We start from the raw sequence: 19,005 nt of genomic DNA on the forward strand, positions 1-19,005 counted from the left end.
AATGATGGTTTCCAGCTTCATCCGTGTTGCTGCAAGGGACATGAACTCATTTCTTATGGCTGCATAGTATTCCATGGTGTATATGTGCCACATTTTCTTTTTTTCTTTTTCTTTTTGATCTCGGCTCACTGCAACCTCCGCCTCCTGGGTTCAAGCAATTCTCCTGCCTCAGCCTCCCGAGTAGCTGGGACTACAGGCATGCGCCACCATGCCCAGCTAATTTTTGTATTTTTTTTTTTTAGTAGGGACAGGGTTTCACCATGTTGACCAGGATGGTCTCGATCTCCTGACCTCATGATCCGCCCGTCTCCGCCTCCCAAAGTGCTGGGATTACAGGCATGAGCCACCGCTCCTGGCCGCCACATGTTCTTTATCCAATTTATCATTGATGGGCATTTGGGTTGATTTCAAGTCTTTGCTATTGTGAACAGTGCCACTATGAACATAAGTGTACATGTGTCTTTATAAGAGAATGATTTATAATCCTCTGGGTATATACCCAGTAATGAGATTGCTGGATCAAATGGTATTTCTGTTTCTAGATCACTGAGGAATTGCCACACTGTCTTCCACAGTGGTTGAATTAATTTACACTCCCACCAACAGTGGAAAAGCATTCCTATTTTCCCACATCCTCTTCAGCATGTGTTGTCCCCTGATTTTTTAATGATCATCATTCTAATTGGCATAGCACTATGATTTTCTGAACCGATCTCCTACTTCTCTTATTCATTCTGATTCATCTTAAACTTGCTTTTAAACTGTATGGCTCTGATTGTGTTACCTTCCTATTCAAAAACATTTAGTTGCTCTTTCCAATGTTGAAAACCTTTAGCCTGATATTCAAGTCCCCTCAAGATTTGCTCCCAAATAAAACATTACTCCTCTTTCCCATGATGCTTCTCCTTTGGAGAGTGTGGGGATTAAGACCAGCATTGGTACATTAATACCTGCAGAGTTGGAACTGGAGAAAAAGAGAGCTAAATAAAATGTTTTATTCAAATATGCAAATATTAATAGATTGCCTTCTGGGTTAGTTTTCATGCCAGGCAATAAAGATAAACAGAAGTGAAGCAATATAAGAAAAATCACAATACTGACTTTAATATGAGCACTGAATGAATGGTAAACACAAGTGCTAGGGTATAAGAGTTACTTCAGTGTTAAAAATAAAAATAGGAGATTTTGGCCAGCTGGAGTAGCCAGGCATTAGGATTACATACTAGTGTAGAACCGTATAAAATGTTAATGGAGGAGAAAATGGGAGAAGGACTTTCGTGGTGATATTCCTTTTCATTTCCTTTCTTCCTGCCTACTTAGAACGTTTTCTTCCACTTTCTCTTTCCTCTGCTCTTTCATTTGAATATTTTCTTCTATGTTAATGACCCTGATCTCATTTTATTTCTTCATTAATTGTAACCAATTGCATTTTTTTGGTTGTAAATAGTGTTCAAGTCACCTTTTTATTTCAGTCTTTTTTTCTTTCATTAGTGTTGTTCTTTCAATTGCCTAGAATTCAGTACTGAGATGTTTTAAATATTTAATATGAATGTTTAATATTCAATATTTTATATTTGATTCTAAATTTTCTAAATTTTAATTGGCACTTTTTAGTTAAGAAGGTTTTTAAGTATGGCCTTTACATTTTGAAAATATAAAGGCAAATCTTTCCTAATATTTGAAATAAGATATTATGAGAGGTATTTTAAGAAAAGACATAAAAAACTTCCACATTAAGAAAATGAGACTTATTTCAAGCATAAGAAACATTATTTTGTTTATATAACATAATGATATATTAACTTTTCTATATAATTTTATTTTCTATATATTTAATATTATATATTCTAATGATACTGTAGTAACAAATAACAATATTATGTAATACTATATAAGAGGAAAACTAAAAGTAGAAGCAGAATTATATAAATAAAATTAAATTGCCTGATATGGTCATGAGAAGAGAGAGATCAAATGAGGTGATCCGAGAAGAAACAAGTCTAAAATTGATTAGGTAGTTTCAAGCATTATTGAAACTTAGTGAGCTCAGTGAGATTTAGTTCTCATTTCTAATTCAGTAATAAACAAGATTTTATTTGAGGATGCCCAAAAGAGGTAGATGTCAATTCTACCTGTGGAAGATATAAGTAAAATAGAAAAACAACTTCAGATGTCCATTCTATGATAAAGGGGCATAAGATCAGGGAGATTAAACTGAATGTTACTTCGTAAATGTGCTATAAAGAAAATTATTTTGATCTACACTTCAGCGGCAAAGTTCATTCATCTTTCAAAGATTCTGTGTGTAAGTCTGATATTAGAAGTATTCATTCTGTTCTTCTAAGACATGAACGTTACACTAATTTTTATTTTTAAAAGCAGCACATCTAAAGACATTCTTGGTCTATTACCTAATGTACAAAGGATATATATTTGAAAAACAGATTTTCAGAGAAAATTGTTTTTATTGAACCCAGACCCTTCCACCAGTGTCCATCCGTATAATGTGGCCATAATTATATACCATTATACTAATGGTAGTATAATTTATGCAGAGAAATGAAAATTGAGTCACATGCAATGCCTATGATACCTTGAAAATATATATATAGTCATCTCTTGGGATGCCCAGGGGATTGGTTTCAGGACCAGTCCACATACCAGATACCAAAACCCACAGATGCTAAAGTCCTTTATAATAAAATGGCGGCTGGGCACGGTGGCTCACACCTGTAACGCTAGAACCTTAGGAGGCTGAGGTGGGCAGATCACAAGTTCAGGAGATCGAGACCATCCTGGCTAACACGGTGAAACCCGGTCTCTACTAAAATACAAAAAAATGAGCTGGGACTACTATGCATCTGTAGTCCCAGTTACTCAAGAGACTGAAGCAGGAGAATCATTTGAACCTGGGAGGCAGAGGTTACAGTGAGCCGAGATCATGCCACTGCACTCCAGCCTGGTGACAGAGCAAGACTCTGTCTCAAAAAATAAAACAAATGGCATAGTATTTGCATATAACATATGTACATACTCCCATATAGTTTAAGTCATCTCTAGATTAATTATAATGCCTATTAAAATGTAAGCTATGTAAATAGTTTTTATACTTAATTTTTTATTTGGATTTTTTATTGTTGTATTGTTATTTTTTATTGCATTTTTTCCCCAAAAGTTTTCATTTACAGTTAGTTGGACTTACAAATGCAGAACCCATGTTTAGGGAGGGCCAGCTGTACATACAAAAGCAAGCACAAGGGTGGCTGGCAAGATGGCCAAATAGGAATAGCTCCAGTCTGCAGCTCCCAGCAAGGTCAATGAGGAAGGCAGGTGATTGCATTTCCAGCTGAGGTACCCTGCAATCTCATTGGGACTAATTAGAAAGTGGGTGCAGCCCATGGAGGGAAAGCTGAAGCAGGGTGGGGTGTTGCCTCACCTGAGAAGTGCAAGGGCTTGGGTAACTCTCTCCCCTAGCCAAGGGAAGCCATGAGGGACTGTGTCTTCAGGAATGGTGCACTCTGGCCCAGATGCAAAGACTGCTTTTCCCACAGTCTTTACAACCCACAGACCAGGAGATTTCCTTGGGTGCCTAAGCCACCAGGGCTCTGGGTTTCAAGCACAAAACTGGGAGGCCATTTGGGCAGACACCAAGCTAGCTTCAGGAGTTATTTCATTCCCTAGTGGACCTGGAACATCAGTGAGACAGAACCCTTCACTCCCTTAGACAGGGGACTGAAGCCAGGGAGGTAAGTGGTCTAGCTCAGTGGATCCCACTCCCATGGAGCCCAGCAAGCTAAGATGCACTGGCCTGAAATTCTCACTGCCAGCATAGCAGTCTGAAGTTGACCTGGGACACTCAAGCTTGATGGGGGTAAGGGCATCCACCATTACCGAGGCTTGAGTAGGTGGTTTTCCCTCACAGTGTAAACAAAGCGCTGGGAAGTTCAAACTAGGCAGAGCCCATCATAGCTTGGCAAAGCCACTATAGCCAGACTTCCTCTCTAGATTCCTTGTCTCTGGGCAGGGCATCTCTGAAAGAAAGGCAGCAGCCCCAGTCAGAGGATTATAGACAAAACTCTCATCTCCCTGGGGGAAGGGGTTGCTGTGGGTACAGCTTCAGCAGACTTAAATATTCCTGCCAGGGGCTCTGAAGAGAGCAGTGGATCTCCCAGCAGAGTTCTCCAGACTGTCTTCTCAAGTGGGTCTCTGACCCTGTGCCTCCTGACTTGGAGATACCTCCCAGGAGGGGCCAAGAGACACCTTATACAGAAGAGCTCCAGGTGGCATTTGTGGGTGCCCTTCTGGGACGAAGCTTCCAGAAGAAGGAACAGGCAGCAATATTTGCTGTTCTGTAGCCTCCACTGGTGATACCCAGGCAAACAGGGTCTGGAGTGGACCTCCAGCAAACTCCAGCAGACTTGCAGCAGAGGGGCCTGTTAGAAGTAAAACTAACAAACAGAAAGGAATGGCATCAACGTCAACAAAAAGGATATCCATACAGAAACCCCATCCAAAGGTCACCAACATCAAAGACCAAAGGTAGAAAATCCATGAAGATGAGGAAAAACCAGCACAAAAAGGCCAAAAATTCCAAAAACCTAAACACTTCTTCTTCAAAGGATCGCAACTCACTAGCAAGAGAACAAAACCAGAAGGAGAATGAGTTTGACGAATTGACAGAATTAGGTTTCAGAAGGTGGGTAAAAACAAACTCCTCAGAGCTAAAGGAGCATGTACTAACCCAAAGCAAGGAAGCTAAGAACCTGGAATAAAGTTTAGGGGAATTACTAACTAGAGTAACCAGTTTAGAGAAGAACATAAATGACCTGATGGAGCTGAAAAGAGCAACACAAAAAACATAGCTGAAAAGCACAGAACAAAAAACACAGCTAAAAAACACATTCGTGTATGTGAAGCATACACAAGTATCAATAGCCAAATGGATCAAGTGGAGGAAAGGATATGAGAGATTGAAGATTAACTTAATGAAATAAAGCACAAAGACAAAGTTAGAGAAAAAAGTATGAAAAGGAACAAACAAAGCCTCCAAGAAATATGGAAATATGTGAAAAGACTAAACCTACATTCAATTGGTGTACCTGAAAGTGATGGGGAGAATGGAATCAAGTTGGAAAACACTCTTCAGGATATTATCCAGGAAAATTTCCCCAACATAGCAACACAGGCCAAATTCTAATTCAGGAAATACAGAGACCACCACAAAGATACTCCTCGAGAAGAGCAACCCTAAGACACATAATTGTCAGATTCACCAAGGTTGAAATGAAGGAAAAAAATGTTATGGGCAGCCAGAGAGTTTTGTGGGTAACCCATCAGATTAACAGTGGATCTCTCTGCAGAAACCCTAGAAGCAAGAAGAGAATGGGAGCCAATGTTCAACATTCTTAAGCATTTTTAACTCAGAATTTCATATCCATCCCAACTAAGCTTTATAAGCAAAGGAGAAATAAAGTCCTTTACACACAAGCAAATGCTGAGAGATTTCTGTCACCACCAGGCCTGCCTTACTAGAGCTCTTGAAGGAAGCACTACATATAGAAAGGAAAAATCGGTACCAGCCACTGCAAAAACATACCAAATTTTAAAGACCATCAACCCTATGAAGAAACTGCATTAACTAATGGGCACAATAATCCCTTAGCATCTAAAGGAAGTATTAAATTAACACATAACAATATTAACCTTAAATCTAAATGAGCTAAATGCCCCAATTAAAAGATATAGACTGGCAAATTGGATAAACTGTCAATACCCATCATTGTGCTATATCAGGAGCCTCATCTAACATGCAAAGACACTCATAGGCTCAAAATAAAGGGATGGAGGAATATTTACAAGCAAATGAAATAAATAAAAGGAATATTTACAAGCAAATAAAGGGATGGAGGAATATTTACAAGCAAATGAAAAAGAAAAAAAGCAGGGGTTGCAATTCTAGTCTCTGATAAAACAGACTTTAAACCAACAAAGGTCAAAAAAGACAAAGAAGGAGCACCCAGATTCAAAAAGCAAGTTCTTAGAGACCTACAAAGAGACTTCAACTCCCACACAATAATAGTGGAAGACTTTAACCCTCCATTGTCAATATTAGACAGATCGACAAGACAGAAATTAACAAAGATATTCAGGACTTGCACTCAGCTCTGGAACAAGGTCTACAGAACTCTCCACTCCAAATCAACAGAATATACATTCTTCTTAGCACCACATCACACTTATTCTAAAATTGACCACATAATTTGGAAGTAGAACATTCCTCAGCAAATGCAAAAGAACGGAAATCATAACAGTCTGTCAGACCACAGTGCAATCAAATTAGAAGTCAGGATTAAGAAACTCACTCAAAACTGCACAACTACATGGAAACTGAAAAACCTTCTCCTGAATGACTACTAGGTATATAATGAAATTAAGGCAGAAATAAATAAATTATTTGAAACCAGTGAGAACAAAGACACAAAATACCAGAATCTCTGGGACACAGCTAAAGCAGTGTTTAGATGGAAATTTATAGCACTAAATGCCCACAGGAGAAAGCAGAAAGGATCTAAAATCGACACCCTAACATCACAATTAAAAGAACTTGAGAAGCAAGAGCAAATAAAATCAAAATCTAGCAGAAGACAAGAAATAACTAAGATCAGAGCAGTACTGAAGGAGACAGAGACACAAAAAACCCTTCAAGAAATCAATGAATCCAGGACCTGGTTTTTTGAAAGATTAACAATATATATATAGACCACTATCCAGTCTAATAAAGAAGAAAAGAGAGAAGAATCAAATAGACACCATAAAAAAAAAAAAAAAAAAAAGGATATCACCACTGGTCCCATAGAAATACAAACTACCATCAGATAATATTATAAACACCTTTATGCAAATAAACTAGAAAATCTAGAAGAAATGGATAAATTCCTGGACATATACACACTCTCAAGTCTACAGCAGGAAGAAGGCGATTTCCTGAACAGACCAATAACAAGGTCTGAAATTGAGGCAGTAACTAATAGCCTATCAAACAAAAAAAGCCCAGGACTGGATTCATAGCCAAATTCTACCAAAATTACAAAGAGAAACTGGTACCATTTCTTCTGAAACTATTCCAAATAATAGAAAAAGAAGGATTCCTCCTTAGCTCATTTAGACCAGCATCATCCTGACACCAAAATCTGGCAAAGACACAACAAAAAAAAGGAAATTTCAGGCCAATATTCCTGATGAACATTAATGTGAAAATCCTCAACAAAAAACCAGCAAACCAAATCCAGCAGCACATCAAAAAGCTTATCTGCCACAATCAAATTGGCTTCATCCCTGGGCTGCAAGGCTGGTTCAACATATGCAAGTCTATAAACATAAACCACCACATAAACAGAACAAAAGACAAAAAACGTGATTATCTCAATAGATGCAGAGAAGGCCTTCAACAAAATTCAACAGCGCTTCATGCTAAAAATTCTCAATATACTAGGTATTGATGAAGCATATCTCAAAATAATAAGAGCTATTTATGACAAACTCACAGCCAATATCATACTGAATGGGCAAAAGCTGGAAGCATTCCCTTTGAAAATTGGCACAAGACAAGGATGCCCTGTCTTACCACTCCTATTCAACATAGTATTGGAAGTTCTGGACAGGGCAATCAGGCAAAAAAAAGAAATAAATCGTATTCACATAGGAAGAGAGAAACTCAAATTGTCTCTATTTGCAGATGACATGATTCTATATTTAGAAAACCCCATCATCTCAGCCCAAAATTTCCTTAAGCTGATAATCAACTTCAGCAAAGTCTTAGGATACAAAATCAATGTGCAAAAATCACAAGCATTCCTATACAACAATAACAACTTAAAGAGAGCCAAATCATGAGCAAACTCCCAATGCAACTTCACAATTGCTACAAAGAGAATAAAATACCTATGAATACAACTAACACGGGACGTGAAAGACCTCTTCAAGGAGAACTACAAACCACTGCTCAAGGAAATAAGAGAGGACACAAACAAATGAAAAAACATTCCATGCTCATGGATAGGAAGAACTAATATTGTGAAAACGGCCATACTGCCCAAAGTAATTTATAGATTCAGTGCTATCCCCATCAAGCTACCATTGATTTTCTTCACAGATTTAGAAAAAAACTACTTTAAATTTCATGTGGAACCAAAAAAGAGCCCATATACCCAGGACAATCCTAAGCAAAAAGAACAAAGCTGAGGCATCATGCTACCTGACTTCAAACTATACTACAAGACTACAGTAACCAAAAATGGCATGGTACTGGTACCAAAACAGATAAATAGACCAGTGGAACAGAACAGAAATAATGCCACACATCTACAACCATCTGATCATTTACAAACATGACAAAAACAAGCAATGGGGAAATGATTTCCTATTTAAAAAATGGTGTTGGGAAAACTGGCTAGCCATGTGCAGAAAGCTGAAACTGGATCCCTTCCTTACACCTTATATGCAAATTAACTCAAGATGAATTAAAGACTTAAACATAAGACCTAAAACCATAAAAACCCTAGAAAAATACCCAGACAATACCATTCAGGACATAGGCAGAGGCAAAAACTTCATGACTAAAACACCAAAAGCAATGGCAAAAAAAGCCAAAATTGACAAATGGGATCTAATTAAACTAAAGAGCTTCTGCACAGCAAAAGAAACTATCATCAGAGTGAATGAGCAACCTGCAGAATGGGAGAAAAATTTTGCAACCTATCCATCTGACAAAGGATTAATATCCAGAATCTACAAGGAACTAACAAATTTACAAGAAAAAAACAACCCCATCAAAAAGTGGGCAAGGGATATGAACAGACACTTCTTAAAAGAAGACATTTATGCAATCAACAAACATGAAAAAAAGCTCATCATCACTGGTGATTAGAAAAAAACAAACCAAAACCACAATGAGATACCATCTCATGCCAGTTAGAATGGCAGCCATTAAAAAGCCAGGAAGCAACAGATGCTGGAGAGGATGTGGAGAAATTGAAACGCTTTTAGGCTGTTGGTGGGAGTGTAAATTAGTTCAACCATTGTGGAAGACAGTATGGTGATTCCTTAAGGATCTAGATCCAGAAATACCATTTTACCCAGCAATCCCATTACTGGGTATACACCCAGAGGATTAAAAATCATTCTACTATAAAGACACATGCACATGTATGTTTATTGCAGCACTGTTCACAATAGCAAAGACTTGGAACCAACCTAAATGCCCATCAAAAATAGACTGTATAAAGAAAATGCTGCACATATAAACCATGGAATATTATGCAGCCATAAAAAGGATGAGTTCATGCCCTTTGCAGTGACATGGATAAAGCTGGAAACCATCATTCTCAGTAAACTAACACAGGAACAGAAAACCAAACACCACATATTCTCTCTCATAAGTGAGAGTTGAATAGTGAGAATACACGGGCACAGGGAGGAGAACATCACACACTGGGGCCTGTCAGGGTGTAGGGGGTTAGGGGAGGGATAGCTTTAGGAAAAATACCTAACAGAGGTGACTGGTTGATGGGTGCAGCAAACCACCATGGCACATGTATATACCTATTTAACAAACCTGCACATTCTGCACATGTATCCCAGAACTTAAAGCATAATTTTTTAAAAAGCAATTAAAAAAGAAAAAGCAAGCACAAGTCCTGTTGCATTTATCTCCACTTGTCTCCTTTCTTCCCTCCGGTTTCCAGGGCCATTACCTTAATTCATGCATTTTTGTGTGTGTGCTCTAACTACTGCAACAGGCCTCTAACTGGACTTGAGTTTCTCCCTCACCCCTTGCCGCCACAGCAACCTTTGCTAAGGCACAGTTCTGAATGTTTCACCCCTACTACCTCTATCCTTTTGTTTCCTATGTCTAGAATGCCTTCTTTCACTTCTAATTAAAAAGCAGATAAGAAAACCTTCCCAGCCCTCATTGCTGAACTCAAATGCACTTTTCTTCATGAAGCTGATCACCTTACTGATGTGACTTTTATTTATTCTGATCCTCTCCTGCATTTCTATTCCTCTGATTTATCATTGGTTTATTACGGCTATTTATGGACCTTTCTCATTTAAGACCAAAATCTTCTTGAGGATAGATTATGTTTTAATTTTGAATTACTCTATGTTTTCAATCTCCCAGGATGTGTATGACAGATGTTTGGTAAATACTGAGTAAATAAATAAGTTTGTAAATTGTACTAAATCATTCTTATGAAAGAAGTAATGCTCAAAGGAGAGTGCCTTAAGAAACTACTGTGAGGAGCAATATCTAGACAAAACATGGCATTAATCGAAACTAAAAGAAAAGCTAATGTTCAATAAAGAATATTAATTGCTTTCTCACTCATAGTTTGATTGCCTGGATAGGTGAGAATGGTAAACCCTAGTGATAATGTGACAAAGCAAAAAATTAGATCTATAAAGCAGCCAAAAATACTGATATCCCCAGTCTCCAAGGCATCATAAGATATGACTCATATATAAATTAATACTAGAACATTTAGGCTGGGCATAGTGGTTTATGCCTTTAATCCCAGTACTTTGAGAGGCCGAGGCAGGGGGATCAACTGAGGTCAGAAGTTCGAGACCAGCCTGGTCAACATGGTGAAACCCCGACTCCACTAAAAATACAAAAAATTAGATAGTGGTGGTGGCAGGCAACTGTAATCCCACCTACTGGGGAGGCTGAGGCAAGTGATCACTTGAACCCAGGAGACAGAGGTTGCAGTGAGCCAAGATTAGGTATTGGACTCCAGCCTGGGTGACAAGAGTGAAATTCCATCTCAAATAAATAAATAAATAAATAATACTCAAACATTTTAATTTAAAAAACAAAATGCTACATATTTACATAAAACCAGGACCATATTATTATTTGTATGAAAATTTCAGATTAATTTGCAATCCCTATACTGGTCATTTCCTGGAAGACCAAAAAGACATTTCAGTAATAAAACTCAAGTTAGGGAGGCCGAGGCGGGTGGATCACGAGGTCGATAGATCGAGACCATCCTGGTCAACATGGTGAAACCCCGTCTCTACTAAAGATACAAAAAATTAGCTGGGCATGGTGGCGCGTGCCTGTAATCCCAGCTACTCAGGAGGCTGAGACAGGAGAATTGCCTGAACCCAGGAGGCGGAGGTTGCGGTGAGCCGAGATCGCGCCATTGCACTCCAGCCTGGGTAACAAGAGCGAAACTCCATCTCAAAAAAAAAAAAAAGAAAACTCAAGTTAGCATAACATAAATGTTCTCTTCATCTGTCTCTTCAAAACAAATCACCACAAAATTTAATGGTTTAGCAATTTTTATTTCTTCGTTCTGGGGGTTAAAGAGCTCAGCTGGGTGGTCCTCACTTGAGCTACCTCATATAGTTGTAATCAGATGACAGCTGAGAGTGAAGTTATCCGAAGACATCTTTCCTCAATGTCTGGCACCAGAGCTGAGAAGACTGTAACAACTGAGAACTAATCAAGCATCTTTTTCTACATAGCCTCTTTATCTGTCTAGCTTATACTTTTTATACAATGGCAGACTCAGGGTAGACTGTCTCCCTTCAAGGTAACTGGCTTCCCCATAACAACCATTTCAAGACGGCCAGGAAGGCTGCAAGGTTTCTATGACTTAGTCTTGGAAGTTGTATAGTGTCACTTCTGTTATAATCCAATGGGCAAAGTAATCATAAACTAGCCCAGATTCGAGGGAGTGGAGGAACAGGTCCCACCTTTTCATGGGGGAATGCCTATGTGTACAATAAAGAAAGAAATGATGGTGGATCCAGCTACCTCATAATATTTTTGAGACATATAAATCTGATTTTCTAAATAGAAAATGATGTCCCAGGAGAAACGACTTCCCAAAGAGAATAGAAAGCCATAAACAGATTCATTAATCTGATTATTTTTAGTATATATTTGCATTAAAAATCTATCTGTATTCTATTTCAAGACTCTGGCACTTGGCCACAGGATTATGTGCACTCTTGCTAATCCAAGTGTAATTCATGAACCAGCAGCATCAGCATCACCAGAGAACTTGCCAGAAATGTAGAATATCAGACTCTCCCCGAGACCTACTTAATCAGAGAAGCCCAGAGAGATTCACATGCACATTAAAGTGGGAGAAGTGCCATACTCATATACTAGCATAAACAGTATCCTCAAACTCATACTAAAGAAACCTACAAAACATGAGGTACTCTCCTTTCAACTTAAAGGACAGAGGATTGTACATTTTATTTATTTTTTTTAAGGGGGAAAACTGCTAAAACTGGATTGCTGCAATAACATCTTTGTTATTTAAGACCTGAATGTGTGTGAGTGGCTGGGAATCTTGTTTTCATCTGGGATCAAGAATTATTGCTATGTATACAGGGAAGTGTTTATTCTACAACCATTATTGACTGAGAAAACTAAGGAGAAAAGACCAAAAAAGAATGCAAATAACTTCAAAATAGATAACAAGGATCATACATATTTAGTAAGTTACATGTAAAAATGTAGAAATTTTTTTGGCTATTATTATTAGTGAATTACTTAAAATATATTTCTGGCAGTACAGCATCACTGTCTTGCAAGTTAAATTGCTATAATTTACCAGTGTCTCAAGATAAAATGAAAGCCAGTTTAAAAGCAAAAATGCCTTTTTTAAAAGAAATCATATAAAAACATCTATTTTTCCCAAAAAAATGTTCAATCCATTCACAGTCCTGCAAAGTGAAGCTAGACAAATTAAACTTCAGAAGAAAATAACAGCAACCTATTTACATACATAAGCCACTTTCATATCTGCCTACTGATGTATGGACTTCAAAGTAATGCAGCCTATATAGATTTTCGAGGATTGTTCTTTTATTTATTGTTTTTTTTTTGCCTTGCTCCCCTTATTTTCTTTTCATAGGACATGAGACAATATAACCTGCTAAAAATGAGCTTTCCCAATAAGTTGGGAGCCTCTCCTAATAACTCCTAATAGCCTCTCCAAAGGAGAGGCTAATCAGATACGCATTTATCTCAGTGAGCAGAGGGGTGACTCTGAACAGAATGGGAGGCATGTTGGTCTTAAGCAGTTTCCACCTTGACTTTTCTCTTTAGCTTATTGATTTAGGAGCCCTAAGATTTATTTTCCTTTTACAAGGTTAATAGTTAACTCTTGATTATTTATGTTTGTAAAAGGAGAAAGTAGGTGACAATCTCAAGTCATTTTTTATTTGGCTTTGCAGCAAAATCTGATTTTTTTCCACTACTTACCTTCCTTTGTTTAAGGTAATATAAACATTTAAAGTAGAACTAGTAGAGCACTAGATACAGCTGTGTGTGCTCACATATGTTATGTAATCACTTTGGGCTTCGATTTTCTCATCTGTAAAATGAGTTGGCGCACATCAAGGTTATTTTTAGCCACTATAAATCCATGAACGTTGGCTTGCCCAAAATGCTCCACTCACAAGTCTAGTCATTTAAATACTTTAGTTCATTATTGGTATCTTAATTTGCCTGGTAACTTCGGTTAAGTTAGTGGTCAACATTTGGGATCTCCAAATGTATTATTTCCTTTGTGTTAATTAGGTACTGTAAAGAGTGTAAACAAAAATAAAAACTTGGGACCCAATTCACGATACCAAAAGGAAAAAGTTAAGCTGAAAGCTGAGTCATCCAAGAAACTGCCCTTCCTTTGTTCCTAAGCAGATAGCTTAGCAACAGATAAAAGATTAAACATTTCCACAGGTAGCTACTCTATGTTCACCTTATCTTATGTAAACTGTGAATTTACTGAGCATCATACAATACACTGACCATTCCTTTACCTGCTCCTTTTCTCCTGCAACATGTGGATTTAGTAATGTGACCATAACCTCCTCTCTTTCCCCATTAAATATTGAAGCCCTCAAAACTGTCTTTGGAGAAAAGCACACAGACCTGTCTCCTGGGTATGTCCTTAATTTTGACAAAACAAACTTCTAAATTTATGAGACCTACCTCAGATGCTTTTTGGTTTACAAAAATTAAATCTATTTTTTTTCTTTTCAGTGTAGACCCAAGCCCGAGTTCATTTAGTGACTCCTGCTCCCTCCTGCCACCCGCCCCCCAAAAAAGGCTGTAGAACAAACATAAGATGAAAATAAAACAAGTAATAATTTGGAGAGGGAAAAATAGCTCCTATTTACATTTTTCGTTGAGCGATACAGGCTGTGCTGGGTTGGGTTGCAATTCCTCCAACTTGAGCCACAAAATCTGGATAAAATCACAGAGAATCCCGTAGCCAATGAAAGTAACAAAAATCCATTCATCTGAATACAGGCCTAATATTTTTCGGTATGTTAAATATCTAAAACCTCCTAGGCCTGGCTGGACCATAGCCAGCTACCTTCCCAGCAAAATGTCCATCCAATGTGGAGAAATAGGAATGCTTTTACACTCTTGGTGGGAGTGTATATTAGTTCAACCATTGTGGAAGACAGTGTGGTGATTCCTCAACGATCCAGAAATAGAAATATTATTTGACCCAGCAATCCCATTACTGGGTATATACCCAGAGGATTATAAATCATTCTCTTATAAAGACACATGCACACATATGTTCATAGCGGCACTGTTCACAATAGCAAAGACTTGGAACCAACCCAAATGCCCATCAATGACAGACTGGATAAAGAAAATGTGGAATACTATGCAGCCATAAAAAATGAGTTCATGTCCCTTGCAGCAACATGGATGAAGCTGGAAACCATCATTTTCAACAAACTGACCCAAGAGCAGAAAACCGAATACCACATGTTCTCACTCATAAGTGGGTGTTGAACAATGAGAACACATGGACACAGGGAGGTGAACATCAGACACCGGACTTCTGGATGGTGGCTAGGGGAGGGATAGCAGGGGGTGGGGTGCCAGGAGAGGGATAGCATTAGGAGAAATACCTAATGTAGATGACGGGGTAATGGATGCAGCAAACCACCATGACACGTGTATACCTACGTAACAAACCTGCACCTTCTGCATGTGTACCCCAGAACTTAAAGTATAATAATAACAATAAAATTTTAAAAAGGAAAAAGAGAACACTCAAAATCAGTTCTGCAGGAAAAAAAAAAAAAAAAAAAAAGTCCATCCAAGAGGGTCCTGAAAGCCTCACTTCCATATGGCTTTGGGTCAGCCCTGTGGCTATAGCCAAGGCTGGGATCCTAAGCAACACAATTGGGTTTAAAGAGCACTTTGGAACTCACATCTTAACAGTCCTTCTCCCAGCCCAAGGGCTCTAGCAACCCAGACTAAACAGGCAAATGGGTAACTTGGAGTGAGGCTTTCCTTTTCCTTCGGATCTCCTCGCCTTGCCCTTAATTCCGGGTAAGCCTCCCAGCCCGCAGCGGCCCTTACCTCCATCCTGGGAACCAGCGATTCCCCGTGGCCGCCCCCAGCTCCAGCCATTTCGTCCCGCGGGTGGTGCTGTGGCTGTTGCAAAGACCTGTGGAAGATAGGAGCGCTGCGGGTGATTGCCGGGCTTCCGCGTGGTTGCTGGGCTCCCCTCGGCCTCGTGAACCAAGATTGGTCCGTGGGGCGACGCTAGTCCCTCACCTGAAGCTCATTCCTGTTCTGGAAAAAGCAGCTGATTCACGACCAGCTGCTACTCATCACCGTTAGAAAAACGTGGCCAGGCGCGGTTACTGGCGCTTGTAATCACCGCATTTTGGGAGGCTGAGAAGGGCGAATCGCTTGAGGTCATGAGTTCCAGACCAGCCTCTCCAACATGGTGAAACTCCATCTCTACTAAAAATACAAAAATTAGCTGAACGTAGTGGCGGACTCCTGTAATCCCAGTTCTTCGGGAGGCTGATGCAGGAGAATCGCTTGAAGCTGGGAGGCGGAGGTTGCAGTGAGCCGAGATCGCCCCACTGCACTCTAGCGTGGGTGACAAAGTGAGACTGTCACCAAAGAAACAAACAAACAAAAAAAAAAAAAAACTTGCACGCCAAGGGTGATTTACTCCAGCATTCGTTAAAGTGGTGTCAGGAAGTGTTTAACAGTCCCCAACCACCCATGCTTTGTTGACCCAAATAACTCTTTAGGGCCCATTTCTCATGGCAGGCAGTATAGCGGTGGTTAAGAACAGGAGCTCTAGAATCTCAACAGTACCTACAATTTTAAATTCATTGTGAACATTAAATGAGATTATCCACGGTAAGTGCTTAACCTACCTAACAAATAGGTGGTAAATACCTCCTGCCATTCCTACCAATCTGCTTTGGCACAATTCAAAACTGGTAGGAAAAAATGAGTTTCTTCATCTACAAGATAGTTGTAGGGCCAATACAGACTGTATGGCTAAAAAATGAGTCGTTTTACTTAGGGCAATACAAATGTATAATGCAAATTTCATCTTTTGATAGCCTCTTTTCCCTCAGTTTACCCAGTTAATTTAAAATGATTACTCCCAGTAAGCTCTCCACACTTATAAAAGGGATAATGGAGAGTTGGGGGAAGCAGGATTTTGGATCATGCAAAACAGGATGATGTTGCCAGAAGAAAAGGCAGAATCCAGGTTTCACAATTTGTACTTAACACAAGGATCTTAGGAATTTAAAGATGATCTTTGAGAATTATGGGAGATGGTGTGTGTATGGAGGCATCGTATCCAGTATAACATATCTTACTTTGCACAACAAATATACTCATTAAAAATCATGTTTCAACTTTTTGTAAAGGTATTTTGGTGCTGTGGGACCTGGTTTTTGGAAGGGGCATATGTACAATAAATAATTTTCACCTAATGGCCCGGCGTGGTGGCTCATACCTGTAATCCCAGCACTTTGGGAGGCCGAGGTGGGGGGATCACCTAAGGTCAGGAGTGAGACCAGCCTGGCCAACACGGTGAAACCCCATCGCTACTAAAAATACAAAAATTAGCCAGGCATGGTGGTAGGTGGCTGTAATCCCAGTTACTTGGGAGGGTGAGGCAGGAGAATCGCTGGGAGGTGGAGGTTGCAGTGAGCCAAGATCGTGCCACCACACTCCAGGCTGGGTGACAGGAGCAAGACTCTGTCTCAAAAAACAAACAAAAAGTCACCTAAATTTTCTGTTAAAAATCTAATTCTTCCAACGTTCTCTGACAAATGTTGACTCCAAAATCCAATAATTACTAAATAACAGACAGCAACATCTAATCTGTTACTCCCTAAATGGAAGTTAATGGAAAGATTTATGGTTTTTTCTTCCTCTGAACTTCATTTTTTCATTTTCTCCCACTCTGTCTCTCCATTGTAGTCTAAGAAATGTTGACACTGTTTATCAGATACGCTAGTATGTGTGATGTCTGATTTCTCTGTGCACAGAGCTGACCTAGTAAATCAACCACCCAGGAATACTACCTATTTTCCAATTCTGAGACTATAACTCATAATTATTATGATGGCTGGTTCTTGAGAATAAAATGAATAGTTTATAATAGTTTATTTATGCTTTCCACAATACTTGGAACATTTTTCAATATACAAACAAGTCAGTGAATTCTCATTTAAAAAATAACCATATGACACAAAATACAAAGATAATTTAAAACCGGACTCATACTGTTTTATGACAGAACCAATTTCAATGGTAACTAATCTTCTTAAACATATTTAATCATGTAGTTTTTGGAAGATAGGTTAAATGATGAAAAAATGGACGACCATGAACACATCCTTTAATTTCATTTCCAAACTGGTGCTTCATTCTGTAGATAATGTCTTGGATGTCCTCTTTTGATAAGTACATGGGTAATTGTCTGGATAGACGCACTGCTTCTCCCTGTCCAAAAGGAAAGTCACACATTTTACCATGATATACCCTGAAGCAGAAAACATATTATCCTGGCAAGAAGGAAGACAGAATATTGATTATTTTCATCTTATGAATTCACACAATAAATATTTGTTAAGCATCAACTATGTTGTCAGCTCTGAGGATGTAGTGGTGAACCGAAAAACAAGACCCCTGCTCCTGTGAAATTTACATTCTAGTGCAGAGAAACAGAAAACAGACAAAGATAGAACATTTTAAGTCCATAAATAATGCACAAAATTAAACTGGGCCACATGATAGAGTGACTGTAGAGTTGGAAAAAGATTACTTGAGGAGATGGCTTTAAGCTTGAATTTAAATAAGGAACCAGGTTGGGTTCTGCAATTTTTTATCGTCTTACACCAATTCAATCCAAACATGCCAAACATACTCTTTCCTTCCTTTCACTATCATGTGACTTGCTGCCTACCTTCCCACTACTGCTCCACTCTTTAACCACTGGCAAATGTTTTCTATTCCTACTACAGCAGAACCTTGAACTACACTGGTTTTAATTGTGCAGGTCCACTTATACATGGATTTTTTTTCCAACCCCAACTGTGATAGAAAATACAGTATCAAGGGATGCAAAATCCATACAGACGGAGGACCAATTTTTCGTTTATGTGGGTTCTGCAGGGCTGACTGCAAGACTTGAGTATGCTTGGATTTTAATATCCACAGGTGGTGCTGGAACCAATCCCGAGTATACAGGACAACTGTACTTTGCCATTACAGTTCTCTTCAATGTTATCACTTCCATCTAGCAGCTGTATCTGATGGTCTTCTATACAGAACATGATACTGCTTATGTTTAAAATTTGTTCCTTCCTTGACTTTTATATCTACCCCTCTCTTGGTTCTCCTTTCACTTTCCTATCTTTCTCTCTGATTCATCTTATTGACCTTAAATAGAAGCATCCCTGTGGTTTAAGTTCTCTCCTTTTTTTTCCAGGCCATTTTTCTTAACACTCGTACCACTATTGCCTTAATATACTGAAAGGTAAAGGATTAGCAAACAAATATTTAAAACTAGTCCCAATCACCTTTTTTCTGTTATTTCTGAAATCTTACTTCTCCCCACAGGGTTCTTCGGTACACAAAACACTACCCAACACTCCCTCAACCTTTAAGTTCATACTAACTGT

General features: G+C 38.8%; 1 protein-coding gene across 5 annotated transcripts in view; it reads right to left on the minus strand.

Moving 5' to 3' along the window:
- Positions 1-14,170: 14,170 nt before the first annotated feature.
- Positions 14,171-19,005, minus strand: part of PMS1 (PMS1 homolog 1, mismatch repair system component) — a 107,989-nt gene continuing 103,154 nt past the window's right edge. For 2 of the 5 annotated variants that reach the window (XM_003940823.4, XM_074399358.1), the window contains exon 13: positions 14,366-17,824. In XM_003940823.4, the coding sequence (XP_003940872.1) occupies positions 17,660-17,824 (165 nt within the window). In that variant the 3' untranslated portion in view covers positions 14,366-17,659. Of the gene's footprint in view, positions 17,825-19,005 lie in introns of all 5 variants that reach the window. The other 3 variants (XM_074399361.1, XM_074399360.1, XM_074399359.1) reach the window with 3 other exon arrangements.

The sequence above is a fragment of the Saimiri boliviensis genome, chromosome 5 (genome assembly GCF_048565385.1).
Source record: "Saimiri boliviensis isolate mSaiBol1 chromosome 5, mSaiBol1.pri, whole genome shotgun sequence".
NCBI lineage: Eukaryota > Metazoa > Chordata > Mammalia > Primates > Cebidae > Saimiri > Saimiri boliviensis.